This window comes from Phyllostomus hastatus, unplaced genomic scaffold, assembly GCF_019186645.2.
Source record: "Phyllostomus hastatus isolate PE091 unplaced genomic scaffold, TTU_PhHast_1.1 phas_contig_283, whole genome shotgun sequence".
NCBI classification, from domain to species: Eukaryota; Metazoa; Chordata; class Mammalia; order Chiroptera; family Phyllostomidae; genus Phyllostomus; species Phyllostomus hastatus.
Window position 1 is genome coordinate 14,571,658 of NW_025333833.1, and position 22,677 is coordinate 14,594,334.

At 41.9% G+C, this 22,677-nt stretch overlaps 1 protein-coding gene across 1 annotated transcript in view; it reads right to left on the reverse strand.

Annotated features, from left to right (window-relative positions):
- The window catches only part of CENPF (centromere protein F), a 54,612-nt gene extending 37,920 nt beyond the window's left edge, over positions 1–16,692 (reverse strand). The window contains 7 exon segments of the mRNA XM_045838762.1: positions 1,654–1,847; positions 2,987–3,281; positions 5,151–5,242; positions 5,903–6,024; positions 11,574–11,770; positions 13,367–13,536; positions 16,564–16,692. Of these exon segments, the coding sequence (XP_045694718.1) occupies positions 1,654–1,847; positions 2,987–3,281; positions 5,151–5,242; positions 5,903–6,024; positions 11,574–11,770; positions 13,367–13,528 (1,062 nt within the window). The 5' untranslated portion in view covers positions 13,529–13,536; positions 16,564–16,692.
- Positions 16,693–22,677: the final 5,985 nt, after the last annotated feature.

The following is a 22,677-nucleotide window of genomic DNA, read 5'->3' on the forward strand; positions in this document are numbered from 1 at the left end:
AGTGAACTGAGTGGCAGCCTGCAAACCGAAGGGTCGCCAGTTTGATTCCCAGTCTAGGGCGCATGCCTGGGCTTCAGACCAGGTCCCTAGTGGGGCGTGTGAAAGGCAGCCACATATGTTTCCCTCCCTCTTCCTTCTCCCCTTTCCCTCTCTAAGAGTAAATAAATAAAATAAAATAAAATGAAATAACACAAATTCTACACAATCTCTTCAAAACAGAGTAGAGGAGGAAATGCTTCCCACTTCATTTTGTGGAGTTAATATTATTATAGTCATCTCTGAAACAAATACCAAACACAGTACAAAAAAAGAAAATTGCTGACCAATATCCCTCATGAATATAGACACAAAAATTCTTAACAAATTATTAGCAAATAAAATTCAGAACATTATAGAAAGAATTATACACCATTCCAAGTAGTGCCTATTCCAAGGCAATAGGCATCCTATTCCAAGGATGCAAAGCTCATGCAAATATTTAGCAAGCAATTGATGTAATCAACCATATTGACAAGGCATTATTTCATAAAACTGCGTGTGAATCTATAATTATCTTGAAATTTAAAAGATTAATTTCTTTAAAAGACATAAAAAAATCTGCCTACAAAAAATAAACTGGACATAGAGGTAGGTGTCGATACTACATTGGTTTTTACCTTCTGTCTTAGAAATTTCTAGAGTTTATTAGAAGTCAGTTCCTTAAATCTGACAGGGTTAAGTTTGCAAGTTCCTCTGTGATTCTGACAGTGAGCCAAGTGTGGGGACCCCACAAACAAGGGGATGCCTGGAGGAAAGATCTCACTGCATCAAGAGCTGAGGGAAGGGGCTCACAGCAAGAGAAGCATGGCAAGGGCATTGCAGAAGGAGAGCATGCCAAGCAGAAGGAGCCTGGGCTCAGAGAGAGATTAGGTTCAGGACACATCCAATAGGTATGGGTGGTCCCAGAAAATAATTCCTTTTTTCCTGCCCTTGTCCTCAATACACCATGCTGGCTGAAACCTCTGTATCAGTGCCCCACCCCCATTAGGATGAAGATCCATGAGGGCAATGACTGTTGTCTAATCCCTCACTCATCCATCCCCAGGTCTAGGAGAGGGCCTGGCACATTCAGCAGTCTACACGTGTTTGTCAAATGAGTCTGTGAACAAATGAATAGGGGAAATAGAAGAGTAGATAGGTTGGGGCCGAAGCAGCAATCATTCTCCCCAACCCCGCTAAAATAACCCTCCAATAACAGAACTTCATTGGAGCTTTAAGATTACATGGATATGGGATTTCAAGAGCAGATCAATTGATTCCATTCTATCATAATTCCTAAACATCTTTTAAAGCTCCATGACTTTAGTCTCTTGTATGGACCAGAAAATGTGCCTGGTGCTGCACATCCATGACCTTTAATCTCCACCCTCTGAGATGTCAGAGGTGGGGGATCTGCTCAAGTCCCTTGGCTGGGAAACGTGCAGCCAGGACTGACCCCTCTTCTCCCCAGCTCTAAAAGAACTTACTGGGTTCAATGGCACTGATCCTGCCTAGAATACATTAATGAGGTTCATTACATCATTTAACTCATAAATTTAAGTGTCAAGTACGCTTTCCCAAAAAGTGCATGGAAAAAAGTGGAGATTTTTCAGAAACTCATGAAAAGTCAAGTACCTTGGCTGATGCCTGGTCATACTGTGCTGTCAGTTCGGCCCTACTTTTATTCCAAACTTTCTCTTTTTCATTTAATTCCGTTTTTGCTTTCTCCAGTTGGAGCCGCAGTTCTTGACACTGATTCACTTGGACTTTCATTTCTTTTTCTTGTCCTTGGAGTTGTAGTTCCAACTCGCCAATCTTGCTCCTTAGCTCTTAAATCACAAACAAAACCCACACTTCGATTAACATCTATTTATCACAAAAAATTCACAAGTAAATTCAGAATATATTACTTATGTTACTATGCTCTGAAATCTTTTATCACGCAAATAGAAGTCAAGACACATAAAACACAGAAGCTACTCTTGTTGGATTTAATTTCAATGTGCAGTTTCCAGTGTTATTTATACTCAAGTGTCCTGTAGAAAGCAGGAGAAACCAATTTTCTTGTTATCCCAGAAAACTTGGGGAAGCAAATGCTTTCCTAAAATTGTGAATATTGTCGGATCGAGGCTGAAAAAAGTGCATCGCGTATAACACCTTTATTTCACTCACCAGTTGGTTTTACACACTGGCAGACTAATACTTGTCTTGTGCCAACATCAAAACAAACAAGTGATGAGCAGTGAAAACTTCACCCTCCCACATCCTCCAGTAGCTTTATCTCCAGGAAAGATCAAGGCAGTGTGAACCTCTTCTACTGCCAAAGTTCACCACACATTGTTCTCCATGCCCCCCACACACACACACACAATTTTGGTCCCAATGGCACTAGCAGTGTGAGAGTTCTCACCAGTGAACACCAATGATCATTTTGGATATGTCATAGCAGTGGAAATGATCCTAGTCTGCAGAGTAGAGTCCAAACCACCACCTGGTACCCTTGGCTGTCAGCTGCAGCCTGGGACAGTGGCCAAGGTCACAGGTTTGCTTCCATATGGACAAGCTGGCAGCGCAGAGCAAAGCTGTTCTGCACACACATGCCACACCTCCGGCCCAAAGTGGCCAGACTCAGGCTGGTTTCATGGGGCACAGAAGGAGCCAGAGGAGAAAGGTGAGGAGTGTCAACTGTAACCAACCTACTCACCCTGCTTCTGAAGGACAAGTCAAAGGCATCCATCCTACCTTTGAAAGCTTCAAGGTCCCAGCTTATCAGGACAAATAAAGGTACCCTCCAAAACTGTGATATCTTTTCTCATCCTCAAAAAGGCAGTTATTTCCACATCACCAGCCTGGGATGCTGACCACGGATGTGGCTAACAAAACCCATAAGCACTTTCCAGGACTAAAAATGCCTGGAATCTCAAATTATCTCTGGAAAAGGTAAACCTGATTGAGCTCAAAAAATTACCTTGATTCTGTGTTTTTAGTTGATCCAAAAGTTGAGAACTGCTAGCATTATCACAGAAGCTGCTATCAGCACCTCTTTGCCCTACTGGCAGAGCTGATCTGCTACTTGGAGTCGCTTCTTGTTCCCGGGAAAAGCGAGATGCAGAGAAACCTCTCCTAATGGGAGTCTGTAGAGCATTGGAAGAAAGACGACTTGGGGTCTGTTCTTGTTGCCATGGGAACACGGAGGAGGAGGCCTGGTGCCGGGCGATGTCCCGGTGATTCATGGTGTTTTGTGGAACGACCTGGCTGGCTTTCTGTAAAGACAGAAACTCTTTAGCGCCCTTGAGAAATCATAGTATTCAAGACTCTTTTCAAGCAGAACATAAAGCCTGTCAACAGGTTAGCATTCCCAATGGGTACCAGGAAAGAACTTTCATCCAGTCAAGGGAACCATTAAGAGCCAAGGCCCAGGGAGATTTTCTTATGGTCAGACTTCAGCACTGAAGGCTTAAGCCAGCAGTGCTGAGGCCCAATCTGTTCCATGTGGGCTCAGTTTTTGTATCTATTCTACATCCCTCAAGTACTCCATTAAACACACAAGTGCCAATTTGAATCATGAAATTTGATTTTCCTTTGCCCGTCCTTTGTCACGACCAACCCCCCACCCTCCATAGCTTCGTGCAAAGAGAATCAAAATTCAGTATCAGCCCTGGCTGCTGTGGCTCAGTGGCTTGAGTGCTGGCCTGGGAATCAAAAGGTCACTGGTCCAACTGCCAGTCAGGGCACATGCCTTGGTTGCAGGCATGTGAGAGGCAACCGATCACTCTATGTCTCACACATGGAGGTTTCTCTCCCTCTCTTCCACCCTCCCTTATCCTCTCTGTAAAAGTAAATGAATGAAATCTTAACATTTTTTTGATATTAATCTACAGAACTCTTTCAAGAATCTCACTTTGTATCATACCACGCCTCACCCAGTGTCCTATTAGGTATTTTACGTTACATAATAGACATTTGTGGATTTTCTAATGCCTTGAATTCTTCTCTTTTTCTTTCCACCTGCATTCTGACAAGACATGGCTGGAGGCGCTACATTTCATTCTTTACCTAAGTGCTTTTCCTGCCACAGGGAGAGGTTTAATGTTTATGGACTCAAGTTCCTCCACTAAATAACTCTTGGAATCAAGGTTAGGGGCAGAATTGGTACAAATGACTTAACTGGATAACAAAGCACACGATATTTCTAGGGAGAACTAGAGAGTTATTGTTTAATTTTTCTTCATCTTGATAAGCAATGCGTTTGTCATCCATGAAAATCCTGGTGACTCCAAAACAAGGGTCCAACACAAAAAGAATTAAAATTGTTCAATCTCTATTACAGGTTTTTGAGCCTCAATATTTAAGGTATCTGCTTATAAACTCGGCCTTCCACTCTTTGTGAAATTGTGCCACTTTACCAAGTTCTTGTTTAGCAGAAATATACCATTAAAGCCCAAATGGATTTTTTTCAAACAGATAGTATCATGGGAGTACACATGTAAAGGAAAATTCTATAGATACTAAGTATTTTCAGAGTCAGTCCCTAAACAAGAAGGAGGGGTTTCTAAAACATGCATTTTGTTTATTTTATTGACATTAAACAAATATCTTCGTCTACCTCTCTCTGCTCATTTACACACATCAAAACGGAGTTTAAAACCCCTGGCAGCAACCTACTTCTTAAAAGAACTGGGGAGACGACTGGGGTAAAGGAATCTCCCCACTCTATTTTATTCACTCATTCCCTATTTCTTCAATTAAGAAATATCATAACCAGCCCTGGCCAGGTGGCTCAGTTGATTGGAGCATTGTCCCATTCACCAAAAGGTTGCAGGTTCAATTCCTGGTCAGGGCACATACCTGGGTGGCAGGTTCCACCGCCGTTCAGGGTGTATGTAGGAGAGCAACTGATGGAGGGACTGAGAGAGGGCAGGAGGGAGGGAGGGTGGGAGAGGGGGAGGGAAGGAAGGAAGGGAGGGAGGGAGGGAGGGAGGGAGATAACCAATGTATGAGGAACTTTATTTTTTCAGTGGAAGAAAAATGCACCAGCTCTATGTCAAGCAGATTTTTCTCTATCACTGTTGTAGCTTATATGAAAGCACTTCCTCAACTGCACTCTGCTATAAGGCCTATAATTAACTTATTTTTGCCTGCAAGGCTTTCACCTCTGCCTCGTATCTTTTCCGTTCTTCAACTTCTTTATCATATTTTTCTTTTCCATCTTCATATTTGGAACCTAAACACAGACAAGGAGATACAGATTTACTTTGATCATTGACTTTGTCAACTCACAGATCATCATTACAATAGGTGGTTCAGAAATGAGTATCTTAGTACAGCAGAAAGAACATTTCAGTTAGGGCAACAGATATTGGTCAAATTCTTCAAAGATCAAAATCCATGGAAACACAGGTGTTTTGAATGTTCAGAAATGGAATTCTTTTTGAAACACACCACAGAAGGATAAAGTAAAAAGTGTAGGCCCGCCAATAATTCTGCTTCTTTGAATGAGTTTCTGCAGGTATTTGCCAAAGGCTGGCAGAGTAAAGACACTGAAGTCATTAAGGTCCCTGAAAATGGCTACAAGAAAGTTTTGTAGTGGGATGCATTTTCCTAAGACATGACCTACATTTTTCAAGCTTCCCTAGAACTGGTCCAAACAACTTGGTGGAATTTCTAAATGTAAGTAAAAAAAAATTCAGTGAAAACTCTAGTCTTACTAACTTGATGGCTCAATAGAGTTCAACAGATGTACTGATGTACAGGTTACAGCAAGTAGTTGCATTTTTGGAGTGCCCAGATTAGAAATTGAATTCAGAGCCCAATTAATTTATTTCTTTGGCACAACTGAAATCTCACTAGAAGAACTGTGGATATGCAGGGGAAAACTCCTTACCGCTATAATACTGACTTGGAGTTATTGGAGTCGTGAACAGTTTTTGTGGTGTGTCACATGCACTCCCAGAGACATTTGCAGGCCGCACAGCTTTCTGGCTTCTTTCAAGTTCAGATTTACAGCTGTTAGAAAAGGACATGAGAGGATGCCAAATCAAAGCAAAAGCAACCAAATAGCAATACCATACTGTTTCCAGAGAGGCCTCAGCTGACAAAATTCACCATGTCAGAACTCTTACCACTTCATTTACCCAATACACATGTGACAGACATAAGCTCAGTGACCTGTCTTTAAGGGACTTAGACTAATTAGGAAAACAGAAATAAACCAATAATTACAATGCCATGAAGGCGATAATGAACACCTATAATAACCACACAGAGTGCAAGAAAGAGTTGGGAGGTTGGGGATATATTCCAACATTATACCCTAAGCCAAAGAGAGAGACAGGGATAGAAAAGAACTCAGAACTTCAGAAACACAGGGAATATCCGGTATCTCTGAGGCACGGGCTAAAAATCACAAAACCAGATGCCATTACTTATGTTATTAAGTATAACAAAGCACAGACTTGATCTATGTACCACGTGATTTATGATATTTATTTACTTATTTATTTATTTTGTGTGTGTGTGCAGGTAATAGTTTTAAAACACATATAATAATCAGATTAACATAATGCATAAATATATGGCTGAAAACAGTTACAAAGAAATGGGGGAAGTAAGCTATATGTCATATATATGTACAGAATATCCCTGCCATTTAAGCTCTGAAGACCTTTCCGAAGCAAACAACCTGAAAGAAGATTCAATTCTTGCACATGTCTAATATCTGACTTTAGCTTAATACAGAAATACGAAGAGCACCCTATTAGAACGGCTAACGTGCATCACTCCCTTGGGCAGGCACGCAGTCCTCCAAGGAGAGAGTGAAGACAGTGCCTGAGTGCCCCAGCTCCCCCAGCCCCAAATCCGATCTCAGAAGCAGCAATACCGGGGCTGAAAATGACTACTCAGCAAACGACAGCATCACCTTGGAGCTCACTGTAGGTAACAGCACTGTCCAATAAAACTGTTCTATGAACATGAAAAAAGTAACAATATGTGAATTTCACCTTAATATTTAATTTGAAGTTTTCAAAATACCGTCATTTCAACTTATAACCAACAAAATGTTTTGTATTGCTTTTTACTAACTCTTCAGAATTTGGTGCGCATCTCGGTTTGCACGGCCACACTTCAAGGGCGCAACAGCCACCTGTGGCCAGCAGCTGCCATGCTGGACAGTGGAGGTCCACAGATGAATTTTATTTTGTTTTTTAATTATATTTTACTGATTATGCTGTGACAACTGTCCCATTTTTTCCCACCTTTATTCCCCTCTACCCTGAACCCCTTCCCACCTGCATCCCCCCACCTTAGTTCATGTCCATGGGCCACACGTATAAGTTCTTCGGCTTCTCCATTTGCTATACTATTCTTAACCTCCCCCTGTCTATTTTGTACCCACCATTGACACTTTATTCCCTGTACTTTTTCCCCTATGCTCCCCCTACCCGCTCCCCACTGATAACCCTCCATGTGATCTCCATTTCTGTGATTCTGTTCCTGTTCTCGTTGTCTTAGTTCATTTTTGTTTTTGTTCTTTAGGTTCAGTTGTTGATAGTTGTAAGTTTGTTATCATTTTACTGTTCATATTTTTTATCTTTTTCTTAGATAAGTCCTTTTAACATTTCATTTAATAAGAGCTTGGTGATGATGAGCTCCTTTAACTTGACCTTATCTGGGAAGCATTTTATCTGCCCTTCCATTCTAAATGACAGCTTGGCTGGATAGAGCAATCTTGGATGTAGGTCCTTGACTTTCATGACTTTGAATACTTCTTTCCAGGCCCTTCTTGCCTGCAAGGTCTCTTTTGAGAAATCAGCTGATAGTCTTGTGGGCACTCCTTTGTAGATAACTGTCTCCTTTTCTCTTGCTGCTTTTAAGATTCTCTCCACCACTGGCTGGTGTACCTCAGTGGATTGAGTGCTGGCCTGTGAACCAAAGGGTCACCAGTTCGATTCCCAGTCTTAGACACATGCCTAGGTTGTGGGGCAGGCCCACCGGCAGGGGGCACATGAGAGGCAACCACACATTGATGTTTCTCTCCCTCTCTGTCTCCCTCCCCATCTCTCAAAATAAATAAATAAAATCTTTTAAAAATTCTCTCCTTATCTTTAATCTTAGGTAATATAATTATGATATGCCTTGGTGTGTGCTTCCTTAGGTCCACCTTCTTTGGGACTCTCTGAGCTTCCTGGGCTTCCTAGAAGACTATTTCCTTTGCCAGATTGGGGAAGCTCTCCTTCATTATATTTTCAAGTAAGTTTTCAATTTCTTGCTCTTCCTCTTCTTCTGGCACCCGTATGATTCGGATGTTGGAATAGTTCAAGTTGTTCCAGAGGTTCCTAAGCCTCTCCTCATTTTGTTGAATTGTTTCTTCATTCTGTTCTGGTTGAATGTTTACCTTTTTCTTCTGCTCCATATAGTTGATTTGAGTCCCAGTTTCCTTCCCTTCACTGTTGGTTTCCTGTATATTTTTCTTTATTTCACTTTGCATAGCCTTCACTTCTTCCTCTATTTTGCAACCATACTCAACCATTTCTGGGAGCATCCTGATTACTGGTATTTTGAACTCTGCATCTCATAGGTTGGCTATCTCTTTATAGCTTAGTTCTTTTCCTGAAGTTTTGATCTGTTCTTTCATTTGGGTCATATTTTTTTGGCTTGCAGTACCTGTTGCACTAAGTGGAGCCTTATGTGTTCACCAGGGTGGGGCAACCCACGTGGCTGCGTTGTGATGCTGTATGTGGGGGAGGGGTCAGAGAGGGAACAGTGCTGCTTGCTCTGCTCTCTGCCAGTTTTCAGTCACCTCCCCTGCTCCCCACAATCAAATTGGGCCCTTCTGGGGCTGACTCCCGGGTTGGTGGGTTTATGTACATTCTAGGACCCCGAGGGCGTCTCCAACCAACTCTCCTGTGAGGCTCGAATTTTCTCCCACCACCAAAACCCCTAAAAGTTTTTACAGCTATAGGTTTTGAGGCTTTATTTTCACGTGATAGAACCCTGGGTTGCGCCATCTGGCTCCCCAGTTGTTCTTCCCAGTTTATCTGGATGCAAAAGTGGGACCGCCACCCACTGCATCACCCCCCCCCCACTCCCAGGTCCTCTAGCTGCCATCTTGCCGTGTGTCCTCTCCAGCCAGCTGCCCATCCCTGTCCCTCCCACCTGTATGAGTGAATGTTTCTTCTTGAACTCCTTGGTTGTTGGACTTCCATACAGCTTGATTTTCTGCAATTCTGGTTGTTTTTAAATTTGTTGTTGTCCTTCTTTTGGGTGTGTGAGGAGGCAAAGTGTATCTACGTATGACTCCATCTTGGCCGGAAGTCTCGCAAATGAATTTCGAAGAGTCTTGCATAACTGAGGTTTCTTTTCCCTTTCAAAATTCAGCTCTTACCCCTACTTTTCCTATTTTTCATTAAAAAAACAAAATTATTATTTTATTTTAAATTGATTATTAAATAGCTTATTATTATTTTAAGTAATAAAAGTACAAGTACATAGTGCTACTATTTTTTTATAAACATTTGTTTCTCCTTTCTCTTAGGGACAAAAACACAAACCACTACTACCATAAAAGCACTAAAAGAAGCTGTTTTTGACTAGGTTTGATGACATGAGGTTGCCAAAATTCATAGTTTTTGATCAGCCTTTCAAATGGTCCAACTGAACTTGCTCGAGACTTTCCTGAGACATAGCCCGTGGCTACTGATGGAGAAAAGAAGCTCCTGCCCTGCACTGGAAGGTCATCAGTGAGAATTTCAACTCTACACTCTCCAGTTTTTGTGGTCTCGTTTTTATACTCTTTAACAGTTGTTACACTAAGGACAGCTATGCTCTTAATAGTTGTTACAGTCTGAAGTTTATATAGCTTATAAACTTTTAGGAACATCTATATCCACATTAGAAAATACGAATATTTCAAACTGAATGTGCTACAGGGGTATTCATACCCCATGAAGATGGTGACAATGGATAACAACAATACTAGTAATGCTGGCATTTAACAGTTGCTCTGTGCCATGTACAACCCTGTGCAGTGTAAATCTCACAAAGTGCCAAAGCACTTTGCAGTGAAATATAGGAATGCATACAAAAGTGTCCTGCCCTAACATGTTAAAAATACAAGCATTTCTGACTAAGTTATTAAAACCAGTACTTCTAAAACCAGCAGCCAAAATATGCTTTCCAAAGAAATGAATATTCCAGCATCCTGAGGTGAGCTTTCTACTTCCCTAGCACCTATTTTTCAAAATGAATGATTTATCTTTCATTCATTCATTCATTCAAGAAATATCTGAGGACCTACAATTGCCAGCCACTGAGGATACAGTGACGAACAAGATAGACCAAATCCCTGTTCTCATGGAATTTGGCAGGTCAGATAATAAACAAGAAAATGAAAAACTCAACGAGATACAAGTTTACCCCAACATGTGATTTACAGATAGCCACCTTCCTACATGGATAGGAAACAAAATAAGAAAAAAAAATCTCTCAGCCTAAAAATGCCTCAACTAAATGTAATGTGGAATCTTGGGTCAGATCCTGGAATAGAAAAAAGACATTACTGGAAGTACTCTTCAAATGCTAATCAAGTCTGTAGTTAACAGCACTGAATCGATGTTTATTTCTGCTTTGGTCATGGTACTTTGGTGATATAAGATGCTAACAGGTGTTTCTGTAAGTCTACTGATATTTAAAGTATTCTTTTTCAAATTTATGGGTGTGCATTTGCAGACTCCACAATGGAACAATTTCCTGAAGTACTTTTTGCTTTTAGCTTCTATCATTCCCATTATTTGGACAAAACTCCTCTCTTAGAACAAGAAGATACGATTCATGAACTAGCAGTTTTTAGGCCCCACTAAATCTATTTTGATAATGCCTCTACTGTTTTGTGAGTGGAAAAGTAAGAAGCACTTTTTTATTGCTTCAGTAGGACACTGAAATTGGCAAATTCACTAAGGAATGCTGAAGCTCCCTCTCAGATGGAAATCTCAACAGGAACCTCTTCTTGACTTTGCTTCCCTCCCTCCTTTTCCTGCTCAGATGCCACCACCCAGGACTTTAATCACTCTCTTCCCAATATCCTCAATCATTCCATGTCTTCTGTCCCATTACCCTGGCCAAAAACGATCCTAAATCAATCCTCCTGTTCACCTTCTCAGCATTTATATATCAAACGCTAAAGAAAAATAAATCGTACAGCTCTATAGATGGGTCCCACTAGAAATTCCTCCCTGGTGTCCAACCTCAACAGGATTGAGGACAGTTTTGGTATTATTTTCTGTGATATCACACAGTAGCACAGTGCTGGCTCATGAAACTTAATGAACACAGACAGAATGAATGATTGAGATGAGCAACCATTTAACAAATTTCTATAGCACTGAGTTATGCACTGATAGGACTCAAGTATGTGAGAATCAACTTTCCTTAGATCATTATTTTTTCCACTGGAAAAAATATCACAATGTATAATAACTACATCATTAAAGGAAAAGATAAAAGTATCCGATGAATACACACACAGATATCTGTACAAACACCATTCAAAAAATTACCTCTTCAGTTCCTGTTCCAATTTCTCTATTTGCTTTTTGGTTGAACTCAGCTGTCCTTCTTGCAAATTCACTTGTGCCTCCTTGACCTGAAGTTCATGAGAAATCTTCTGCTTAGCCTTGTCCAGGTTCTCACATATTTCCGTCAAGCTTCGATTTTCATTCTTAAGGGTTGTGGCCTCAGTTTTTTCATTCTCAACCTTGTGGGGGTTGTTCAAAAGGAAAGAGTTTCTCTTACTTCATAAATTTACCAGGTATTCTTTGTAAAACTGAGCTTAACATGGACAACCGATTTTCTGAGAAAGGGATGTACCAACCCAGATATCAATGCCTGCTGAATGCAGGTATTTTCAGGACCTCACTTTAAAGTCTCCAGAGAGAAAAGTTCTACAAAGTCACATATTGTTTATCTTTGCCCAGGCCTACAGGTACCCATCATAGAAAGAGAGGCTTCAGTACGCTTTCAAGAATTAAGAAATAGAAAGAAGTATTCCAAGTCATGAAAGGCAAGGACCTACATCCAAGATTACTCTATCCAGCAAAGCTTTCATTTAGAATGGAAGAGCAGATAAAGTGCTTCTCAGATAAGGTCAAGCAAGTTAAAGCAGTTCATCATCACCAAGCCCTTATTAAATGAAATGTTAAAGGGACTTATCTAAGAAAAAGAAGATAAAAGATATGAACAGTAAAATGACAGCAAACTCACAATTATTAACAACCACACCTAAAACAAAAACAAAAGCGAACTAAGCAATCAGCTAGAACAGGAACAGAACCACAGAAATGGAGATCACACGAAGGGTTAGCAACAGGGGATTGGGAGGAGGAGAGAGGCGGAAAAGGTACAGAGAATAAGTAGCATAGATGGTAGGGAGAAAATAGACAGGGGGAGGTTAAGAATACTATGGGAAATGTAGAAGCTAAAGAACTTATGACACATGGACATGAACTAAAGAGGGGGAATGTGGGTGGGAGAGGGTATGCAGGGTAGAGGGGAGTGAAGGGGGGAAATGAGACAACTGTCATAGCATAATCAATAAAACATATTTTTAAAAAAGAATTAAGAAATAAATAAAAATTAAAAAAGCTCTGTCAATCTTCCTTAGCAGCTTATTTTCAAGTTGGGCTGCTAAAGCCACTGAGTGTAAGGAACTGGAAAACCCTCCCACTAGCAAAGACCTTTCAGTGACTGTATCACTACTACACTGGTTCATGACGTGGTAAGAAGGAAGCACTGTTGAAGTTTTTCTTTACTAGTCCTGAAGAGATGAGGTCTGGGGATATTAAGATGAAAAGCCCACTCTCAAAAAGTGACAGCCATTTAGACCACAAAGTGTTCTATACTGCCCCCCTCGAATACTAGCAGGTAAGCAGAAAGGAGGACAGAGGATGAAAAAACCAGGTAAATGAAATTAAACGTCTCAAAAAAGACCCTGACCACTGTGGTTCAGTTGGTTGGGCATTGTCCTGCAAAGCAAAATGTCGTGGGTTCGATTCCTGGTCAGGGTATATGCCTGGCTTGTAGGTTTGCTCCCCGGTCAGGGCACATACAGGAGACAACCAATCTACGTTTATCTCTCAAAACAATGTTTCTCTCCTGCTCTGTCTTGCACCTTTCCCTTCCCTCTAAAAATAAATAAATAAAAGCTATTTTTTTAAAAAGCATCAAAAAAGGAGACAGATCATGACCACCTAAAGACAGCAAATCCATTTTCCTCTAAATTGAACAGGCCAAGGTAAAATAATTCACACAAACAACGAGTGGACTGTTGTAAACCCCAGCTTTTCAGGGCTACCTTCTGTTTCTGCTTTTGCAGCACGGCCTCCAGAGTTTCCAGCTGAAACTGCCTTTGCTGCCTTTCTTTCTTCAGCTTGTCCAGCTGTCCTTCGAGTTCTTGAATTTTCTGAAGAGCTCTGGTGGGCAGGCCTTCTTTCCATTCTTCCACCACCCAGCTCATTTTGCTCTCTTTGATTTGTTATTCAAACATTTGTAAATACAGTGAAAAAAAATAAGCAGACTGTTAGTCTTACCATAGTAGAAGGACCCTTAAAAGTCTCAGAGTCTACAGAACCATTTCTAAAATCAAGTCTGAAAACTCCCTATTTCAAAACACAATGAAGCATGCATAACATCTGCCTTCCCATCCTCTGAATGGTGACTACCAATAACACTTATTGGGAAGTGTGTCATATGCTAGTTCGGCATACCCTTGCTTTCTGTTTGTCTTAGTTCCCATTTTTTACTTCTTAGAGGACTACCTGCTCTCTACTGATGAGTTTGTTTTCATTATACAAAATATGACTATTTGGCCATGAGATGTTGGATGAAGTAGGTCCTATAAACAGATAAAATACACAAGCTTTCTATAAATACTCTTCTTTCCCCTCTTCACGTCCTTAATTCCCACTGCCTTTTGGTTGCTCTTCCTCTGGGAGGTCCACCACCAGGTCACATCTCCTGCTCACAGTCTCTCATGACACAAGAACTCCCTCACCTTCCAGTAGCTTTCATTTGTTGAATTAATGCATGAATGAACAAAGCTATATCACTACAATTAGTACTAAATCACTGCAAAATGCAGTAAAGTCAGGCTCCACACAGATATTGACCAGGAAACCGGCACATAACCTCAGTGATTCAAACCCCAGCTCAGTCACCTACAGGACCTGTGATATCGGGCATGCTATTCAACGGCTCTGAGCCTTGGTTTCCTCATTTTCATAATGGTGATAATTACAGTGGCAACGTCCTAAAGCAGGGGTGTCAAACTCATTTTCACTGGGGGCCACATCAGCCTTGCGGTTGCCTTCAAAGGGCCAAATGTAACTTTAGGACTGTACAAATGTAACTACTCCTTAACAGTTAAGCAAGAGCTCCGCACTGCACTGGGTAGAAACAAGGTGCCAGCCAGATAAAACAAGGTGGAGGACTGGATTCGGCCCTTTGGGCCTTGTGTTTGCCACCTGTGTCCTAAAGCCTCAGAACACTTTTCCATTTCTCTATTTTAACCTACGGTACCAAGAGGCAAGTGATGTACCTCCTTCTCAGCCACGGCTTAGGACATTTAAATCAGCTGGGAGAAAAGCAAGGCAACAGTTCTTCCTTCACTAGCCTTTAGCACTGAAGCGCAAAAAGAGCACTCATTTTCAAGTTATTTTGGCAATGGGGGTGAGAATGAAGTCTACAACCATTTTAGTGGTTCGTTTCAATTGACTTCATCGGTGAAATTTGTTATCAGCACAACTAATAAATAGTAGATGAAAGTACTAAGAATAATAAAAAAGATTTTCAATTATTCAGAGAGAGTAGCAGTTCGGACTGGTGTGGTTCAGTGGATTGAGCGCCGGCCTGCAAACTGAAGGGTTACTGGTTCAATTCCTGGCTGGGGCACATGCCTGGGTTGTGGGCCAGGTCTCCCGTGGGGGCGTGTGTGAGAGGCAGCCAATCAAGGTATTTCTCACACAGTGATGTTTCTTTCCCTCTCTGCCTCCCCTCCCCCTCTCTCTAACAGTAGATAAATACAATATTTAAAAAGAGGGAGAGAGAGAAGCAAAGGTCTGGGAAAACAATTTAGATATCAAGCTTTGGAAAGCAGTGTTTTCTCTGCTGGTTTAATTTTTTTTTCTCCCAGATGTCAGTTGTTTGAACACAACATCTTAAATTCCACTCCCATTTGCCCCAAAAAACTCCTGAAGGACATCTCAAGCCTCTCTGCCTACAAGAGGTAATTTGCACTGTCCCAATAGACCATTCTGTGCATTCCAGTCTACCCATAGCTTGCTCCTTCGGGAATGACTGTATGCACCCCAGAGGCACACAGTGTAACTGACCTCAAGAATTCTACCAGTCACTGAAATTATTACATAAAGACGCTATAGCCAACAAAATATTAAAAGGAGCGATTTAGACAGACACAAAGATGAGCTTATGAAATTGGCAAGGAAGACTGGCAAGTTTTTCCATTTCACAACCTAAAATACAGCTATAAAGAAGTGGTTAAAGCAATTACTCGACCCAAACTAATTTTGTTTAGAACAAACTTCGACTGTTTAAGGCATCAAAAATCTGTATGGAGCCACTGGGGAAAAAAGAGCCAAAAAATATACAAAACAAAAAGTAAGATGTAAAGGGACAAAGGATGGGGCGGGGCACGGGGGCGGGGTGAAGAAAAGCGCTGGAGGTTAAGGTTCCCTCAAAGAGGATTTACAGGACTTTTCGCGCTTTCCATAAAATGCTCTTTCTATCCCAGATACAGGGAGAACACGCCCGAATCACCCAAACCCGTCAAGTGCCCACGGAATCTCTTGTGTGACCTGTGACTCGTCTGACCACGCCCCCTCCTCCCTGGCACTGCAGGCCCGTTTTCAGGCTTTCCATTCATCAGAATCCCCCACCTCCGCCGAGAAGCCCGCGTTGCTGCCTAGAGTGCCAAGGCTGAGCCTGAGCATGAAACCTGCCGGCTCCTCTAGAACACGCTCAAGGATAGGACTCGGCCCGTCTATTCCTGGGTCCTCATAATAGAACAGACGCAGGCGCACAGGTGCGTCCAAATAAATAAAAAGAGAAGCAACAGAGAAATGCTCTCGCGACTAACAATAAGCACACCAACCCGCCGCCGCCCAGACCAAAATCCAAGCTGGCAGCTCCGCCAAGCACCAAAGCACCCAGGTCCACACATCCATAGGAGCCACTGGTTCCTGTTACGGGAAAGAGCTGCTGATCTCCAGTTCTTTGACCTTACAAACTTGGAAACTGATCCCCAAAGTGCGAGTTCATGACCCAGCAGGGTCTCGGGACACTACCGCGAGCACGGTCTCGGGACACTAGCGGTAGCACAGCGTTACCAGGACCGGATTCTACAGTCAGGTCAGGTAGGAGGGGGCGGTCAGGGAGCCGCACTGCCACAGGCATCCCTCGCCAGTATCCTCCGGCACAAAGCCAGCGTCTCCCCCCACGCCCGCCGCCGTGGCGGGACCCACGCAGGACGCTCACCTTGCCGGCCCAAAAAGAAACACTCTTCAAAGGTTCGGATTCCGGTGCAGCCTCCGAGACTCGGGGCCCCTTTCCTAACTCAAACTATCCGCGGCCGCCACCCGTTTTCCTCGCGTCGGTTTCTGCTCCTGACCGGAGCGGCTAGCAATCCTTTCGTGGTTGCTATTAGCAACGGTGGGCCAATCCGCTTCCGCGCACTGTCGCTGCGGCCTTTGATTGGTCATTTCAAATGAAATTAAAAATCGAGCCCTTACCACGAGGTGCTCACGCTCAACATCAATGATTTTTTTTGTTGTTGGGGGGTGGGGCGGGGGCGGAGACTATGTGCTTTTGTTGGAGGAAGTTTTGAACTGTCTTTTCCGCAAAAACTGGGGCAGCGGGGCCTCTCCTTAGGAGGGTGTGGTCTAGTGCCTGCAGCCTGTGAGAGAGTGCTCTCTGGTGAAAATACTTAATACTGCGCATACATTTCCACTGATTTATGAAATATACAATTTAGGGCATAGATACTTGGTGCTATGCTTGCCATGCATTCCTCATCCAGGGTCATTCTTAATAATTATTTCACGTAAGTCTTATTTTATTTAAAAGTTAACTAAGGCACATAGAAGCTATGTAATTTGATGTTGAACCTATATGATATTGAACCTGCATTATGCAGGACCTCTTAAGTACTGTCTTCTTATTGATCATTTTCTTTTCTTTCCTCTTTTGAACCCCGTCCCCTCTGCTGTTGCTAAGACCCCCTATTAATCGAATTCGAACGAGTGATTGGGGCACTTGTTAGCTGGGATTCCACAGGAGAACTTCGTAGCCAGAAGAATCTCCAAAACGATGCCATCTCTCCTCTTTTGAAGAGTACTGTTTTGTGTGTGTCTGTGTACTTGTTTTGTTTCCTTACTCAACTTGAAGGAAGCTTCTAAAGGCAGGAGCAAAACAAGGAATTGTTACATTATTAGCTCTCTAATGCTGTTGTTTTTCAATAGTTTCCCAACTTCGTGTAAACCTTTCCTTAGACTGTTACACTACCTGAACTGTTCCTTGCCTCTCACTGAAATTCTGTTTCAGAGTCCAGTTCAAGTTCACTTCCTTCAGAAAACTTCTCTATTCTTACCCACCTCTTAGAAACAATTATGTCTTAGAAATAGAATGCTTAAAGGTTAGTTTGATATTTATGCCTGGCTCCGCCACCATGCTCAAACATTCCTATAGAGTAAAACCTGTTTTAATTCATCCTGTGAATTAGTAACTCCCTATACTTTGCACACAGTAATTTAAAAATAAGACCATGTTGGGAGGTAAAGCCAACACCTGGAGGAAAGCCTTGTTCTCCACTATACTTGAATTCCCAAGAAAAGAAGAGGGAGCAGGTAGGGGAAAAGGACTTTTATTGTTAACTGTCATGGTCAGTGTAGTATGTGGCCGGTCATTCTGGGATTTGAACCAAACTGTGTTTCCAACACCAATTACAACACCATTGCTTCCCAAGGGAATTATTCAAGTACTTATTAGCTGCCTGAGGAAAACAGAAAGAGAAAGACGTGTACTAGAGAATTTTCAAGCTTTGAATGAGACATTCACATTTACTATCATACATTCATTTGTTTAGCAGTTGTAGCCACTCTGGAGCCAAGACTTGTGTCATGCTCTATACGAGGCAGGGAAGAAATACATTCACGCCTTGAACACGGGAATCATGTGATGGACACTGTTCCAGTGACTTCTGTGATATTTCTGCACTTCGATTGTATGGTTCCCTCCCCCATTTCTATTTTCCCCCAGGTTTTTGTTTCATTGTTTTCTTTTAGGGACTAAAGGGGGTGAGTCCTATCCAGCCCAATGTAAATGTCTTTTGAGAGTCCATTTTGGCTCCCTGCCCTTCCCTTTCAATTCACTGCCTCATTGAGCCAGTCTTCTCTCTCTGGACTGCCCATCCACCATGTCTACTTTCTGCCCAGGAGTCAGTGCTCTTTGGTTCCAGCACCAGGCAAATAAATGAGACCAGCTGAGACTGGGCAAGGATGAGGGAATCTGGAATGAGTGGGGAGCAGAGAGTCGATGAGTATAGGAGTCAGGGCTTCAGGACCAGTTGTCACAGCAGGGACCAGAGCTTCTTATTCCACTCCTCTCCTGTTCAAAGTCCTTTATCAGAGATCGTGGCCAGCAGGTTGAAGGTACAATGACAATGCACTTAATAGGAGGACAAGTGGTTCTGAGCTGGGTAAGGTGTGGTGTTTAGCAAGTTCTTCTCTGACTTCCCCTTGGCCCACCTTGACTGCAGCCACAGCTGTGGTAGGTAGATAGTTCTGTGTGGGCTCAGACTTCTTCCACCTCAAGTACAAGCCATGGATCACTCCAGTGGTCCTTTCTAGGACTTTCTCTGAAGCTGAGGGAGCCTGCTAAGCCACTACACACGAACAGCCAGGACCTGTGAAGACAGTGGGATCTTCCAGGGCCAGTCTTCAGTGAATGTGGTCCGGAACTAGTGGATAAATACGTGCCTCAGATTGCATGTTTCATGTGGGCGATCCTGAGAGACCCCAGAAGATTCAAACCCCTGGCCTCTACTGCAACAACTGTGAAATCGCGTGCTTGTACTGGCTTTTCTGCCCTCACTGTCTCACTGTCCCTTCTCCCCACTTGGCTCCCTGGAATCATCACCCAGATTAACTTCCATCCATCATTATCTCATTTCTGCTTGAGGAGAGCTCAGGCTAATCAGAAGGTGTCATACACACAGGAGTTTTTATTTTCAGCAAGGTGAAAAATGCAGCTTGGTCTCCCAAATGTGTCAAAAGCTTCTGTTCTGTAGATGGAACCTCAGCTAGCTCATCTGTGACATTAGAAGTGTAATTATAATGGTGTTAACCGGTACCAGTGGTTTTACATTAGGAGTCTCTGCTAGACAAGGGTCATGCTTTCAGTCTTGTTCTGTGCATGTCTGGACTTCTTTCAACTGAAAAACCATGAAGTTCACACATGCTTTGGGACAAGAATTACAAACCCTTGATATTACAATCCTTGATATTAGGGATTTTTATGTTTCTAGGAAACAAAGGTGTGGGGGTCAGTATTACATATTCAACATATTGGTATTATTTAAGTAAAGTAGATTACAAAAAATAAATATTTAACATCTTGGTATGTTTTAAGTAAATTGATTCCAACCATATGGACAGACTCAGTGGTAGGAACCCACAAGAAAAAGGACCTGAAACTTTTCAAAAGCTGTTTCTATTCCCACCACTAGGTGGTTCCCTATGCCTTGGAAAACCTTTAGAAGTAACTGCTGTCTGGCAAACCCTGATCTGCTACATTCTCTTTTCTATGCCCCTCTGTCTCTTCCCTCAGTGTATCTAATGTTTTTGTTTACTCTCTTTCTCAAGTAACATTTGCTTGTGTAAAGTAGAGGAAAACAACAGAAAAGATAATGGCCCATTATCTTAGTGCTTAAATAATCTTTCTTATTCACCAAATAAGAAAATAGTAACATGCACACAATAAGAAATTCCAAACATTCAAGAAAGTTATAAAGATGAATTTGGAGAGGGAGAATGAATGCTGGACATCTGCTAGATTAAAATCTCCATTTTGTAGCTGAGGTCAGTGAGATTAAGATATTTCAAAAAAATTCACATAAGTTACTGACAAAAAATGCAAATAAAGAAAACAGTTTAAACAGATAAAACCTCCTAATTCTGGAATCAATTACCTTATAGAAAATTCAAAAAATATTCTTATACATTCTTGCAATAGTAATTTTTATGAATAAAGTGAAATTATTTACATAATTTTAAATTTTCAGTAGCATTTCTTAGAAAACAAAATGCTTACCTGGTGATTATTTCTTCCCCAATATTGAAATCAATGTTAATGATATTTTCCATCCCGTTGTTAGAAACCTGATGCTCAAAAAAGGAAAGTGGCTGGCAGGGGTCCAAGTTTCCAGAACGACGATATATAGCCACAAGTAAATTTCCCAGCTTGCAAGAGAAGCTTGCTCCCGGAGATGACAGCATTATTACGACGTGACTGAGTTCAACTGGTCTCCAGCTCATTTTCAGTAATAGTTTTGTTCCAGGGGTCAAGCTAACCATGAAGTGAATGATTCTCTCAACCTCTGTGATTAAGTATTTCACACCGTGGAATGAAAGCTGAAGAAATTCCCTAAAGCAGGAATAAAACTTGAGTGTCCCTAAGAATATCACAGAAAGATTTTCTACAGTGAAAACTTTGAGTCTGTGCCTAGTTCTGAATTAAAGGGTTGGGGGGAGTGCAGAAATCCATTGACGAAGCCCTCCTGAGTCAACTGACAAGGTGGATATACTTCCCGGCTTACTTCTGTTGTCCTGGTATCGTCGGATTTAATGTTTCCCAGAGTTGTTGTCGTTGCTGCTGCTGCTTTTAACAGAACATTATTACCAATAGTTGTATTAAAATAGCCTAAGATGGGCTTGGTAGGTCACTTGGTACTTCCACCTTCTCCCATGGTCTTCTCTAGTCATGGGTGAGATCCTGCTACGGTAAGTGGAGACATGAAACAAGTGGTTAAATCAATGATAAGTACTCTCACTATTTCAAAACCTTTCTTGACACAGGAAACAAACTCCTCCACTTTAAGGAGAGCATACAGGAGACCGGCTGATACAGTGTGGCTGCATACAGGTGAATTTGGACCACTAACGTCTGGTCCCAAGAGAAGTGGGAGAGGTGTTTGTTAACTGCTGCCCCTAGTGGCCCTGTGGGGTAAGAGTCAGTTGTGCCTCAGTCCTGACTGGGGGCCTTGCCATTGGCCATTGGGCTGTAGGCATGCCAGTCAGTGAGACCACGGTGAGATGTGGGAACTAACAAGTGTGGTGAATGTGAAGTAAATGTGGGAAGTGGGCATTCAGCATGCCTGCCACAGAGCTTATATAGATAGAGTGGCCCCGATGTTCCTGCTAAAATACTTTTCTTATATACTAGATACTATAAATTCTACTACTTATTTACTTTATCATTTATTATTGTGTCATCTTCTTAAAGAATCTGCTACATCAAACTAAACAGTTCTTGCACAGCAAAGGAAAACATCAACAAAATAAAAAGACAACCCCAGAATGGGAGAACATATTTGCCCATACATCTGATAAGGGGTTAATATGCAAAATTTATAAAGTACTTACAAAAGTCAACACCAGAAAAACAAACAACCCAATTCAAAAATGGGCAAAAGACCTGAATACAAACTTCTCCAAAGAGGATATACAGATGGCCAATAGACATATGAAAAGATGCTCAGTGTCACTAATCATCAGAGAAATGCAAATTAAATCCACAATGAGATATCGCCTCACACCTGTCAGAATGGCCATCATCAATAAATCAACAAACAAGTGCCGGTGAGGATGTGGAGAAAGGGGAACCCTTGTGCACTGTTGGTGGGATGCAGACTGGTGCAGCCACAGTGGAAAACAGTATGGAGATACCTCAAAAATTAAAAATGGAATCTACCTTTTGACCCAGCAATCCCACTTCTGGGAATATATTTGCAGGAACCCAAAACACTAGTTTGAAAGAACATAAGCACCCCTGTATTCATTGCAGTGTTATTTACAATCACCAAGATATGGAAGCAGCCCAAGTGTCCATCAGTAGATGAGTGGGGAAAAAAATATGGGACATTTACACAATGGCATACTACTTAGCCGTAAAAAAGAAGAACATTGTACCCTTTTTGAGAGTATGGATGGACCTGGAGAACATTACGCTACATGAAATAAGCCAGTCAGAGAAAGACAAATACCATATGATTGCACTCCTATGTGGAATCCAATGAACACACTGACCTAATAAGGAAAACAGAGACAGACTCAGAGATGGAAGGCTGATGACAGTTGGTGGGGTGGGGGGAGCTTAGTGGGTGGAGGGAATGAGCAAAAAGGAGAAAGGACTCATGGTTATGGACAACAGTGTGGTGATTGCTGCGGGGAGGGAGGCATAGGGGGACTAAATGGTAATGCAAAAAAAATAATAAAGATTAAATTTTAAAAAAGATTTTGTAGTGAACCCTCTCTGAAGCAATTAGCTCAAGAACCGAAACAGAACAAAACAAAACAAAAATGCATATTTAGTGAA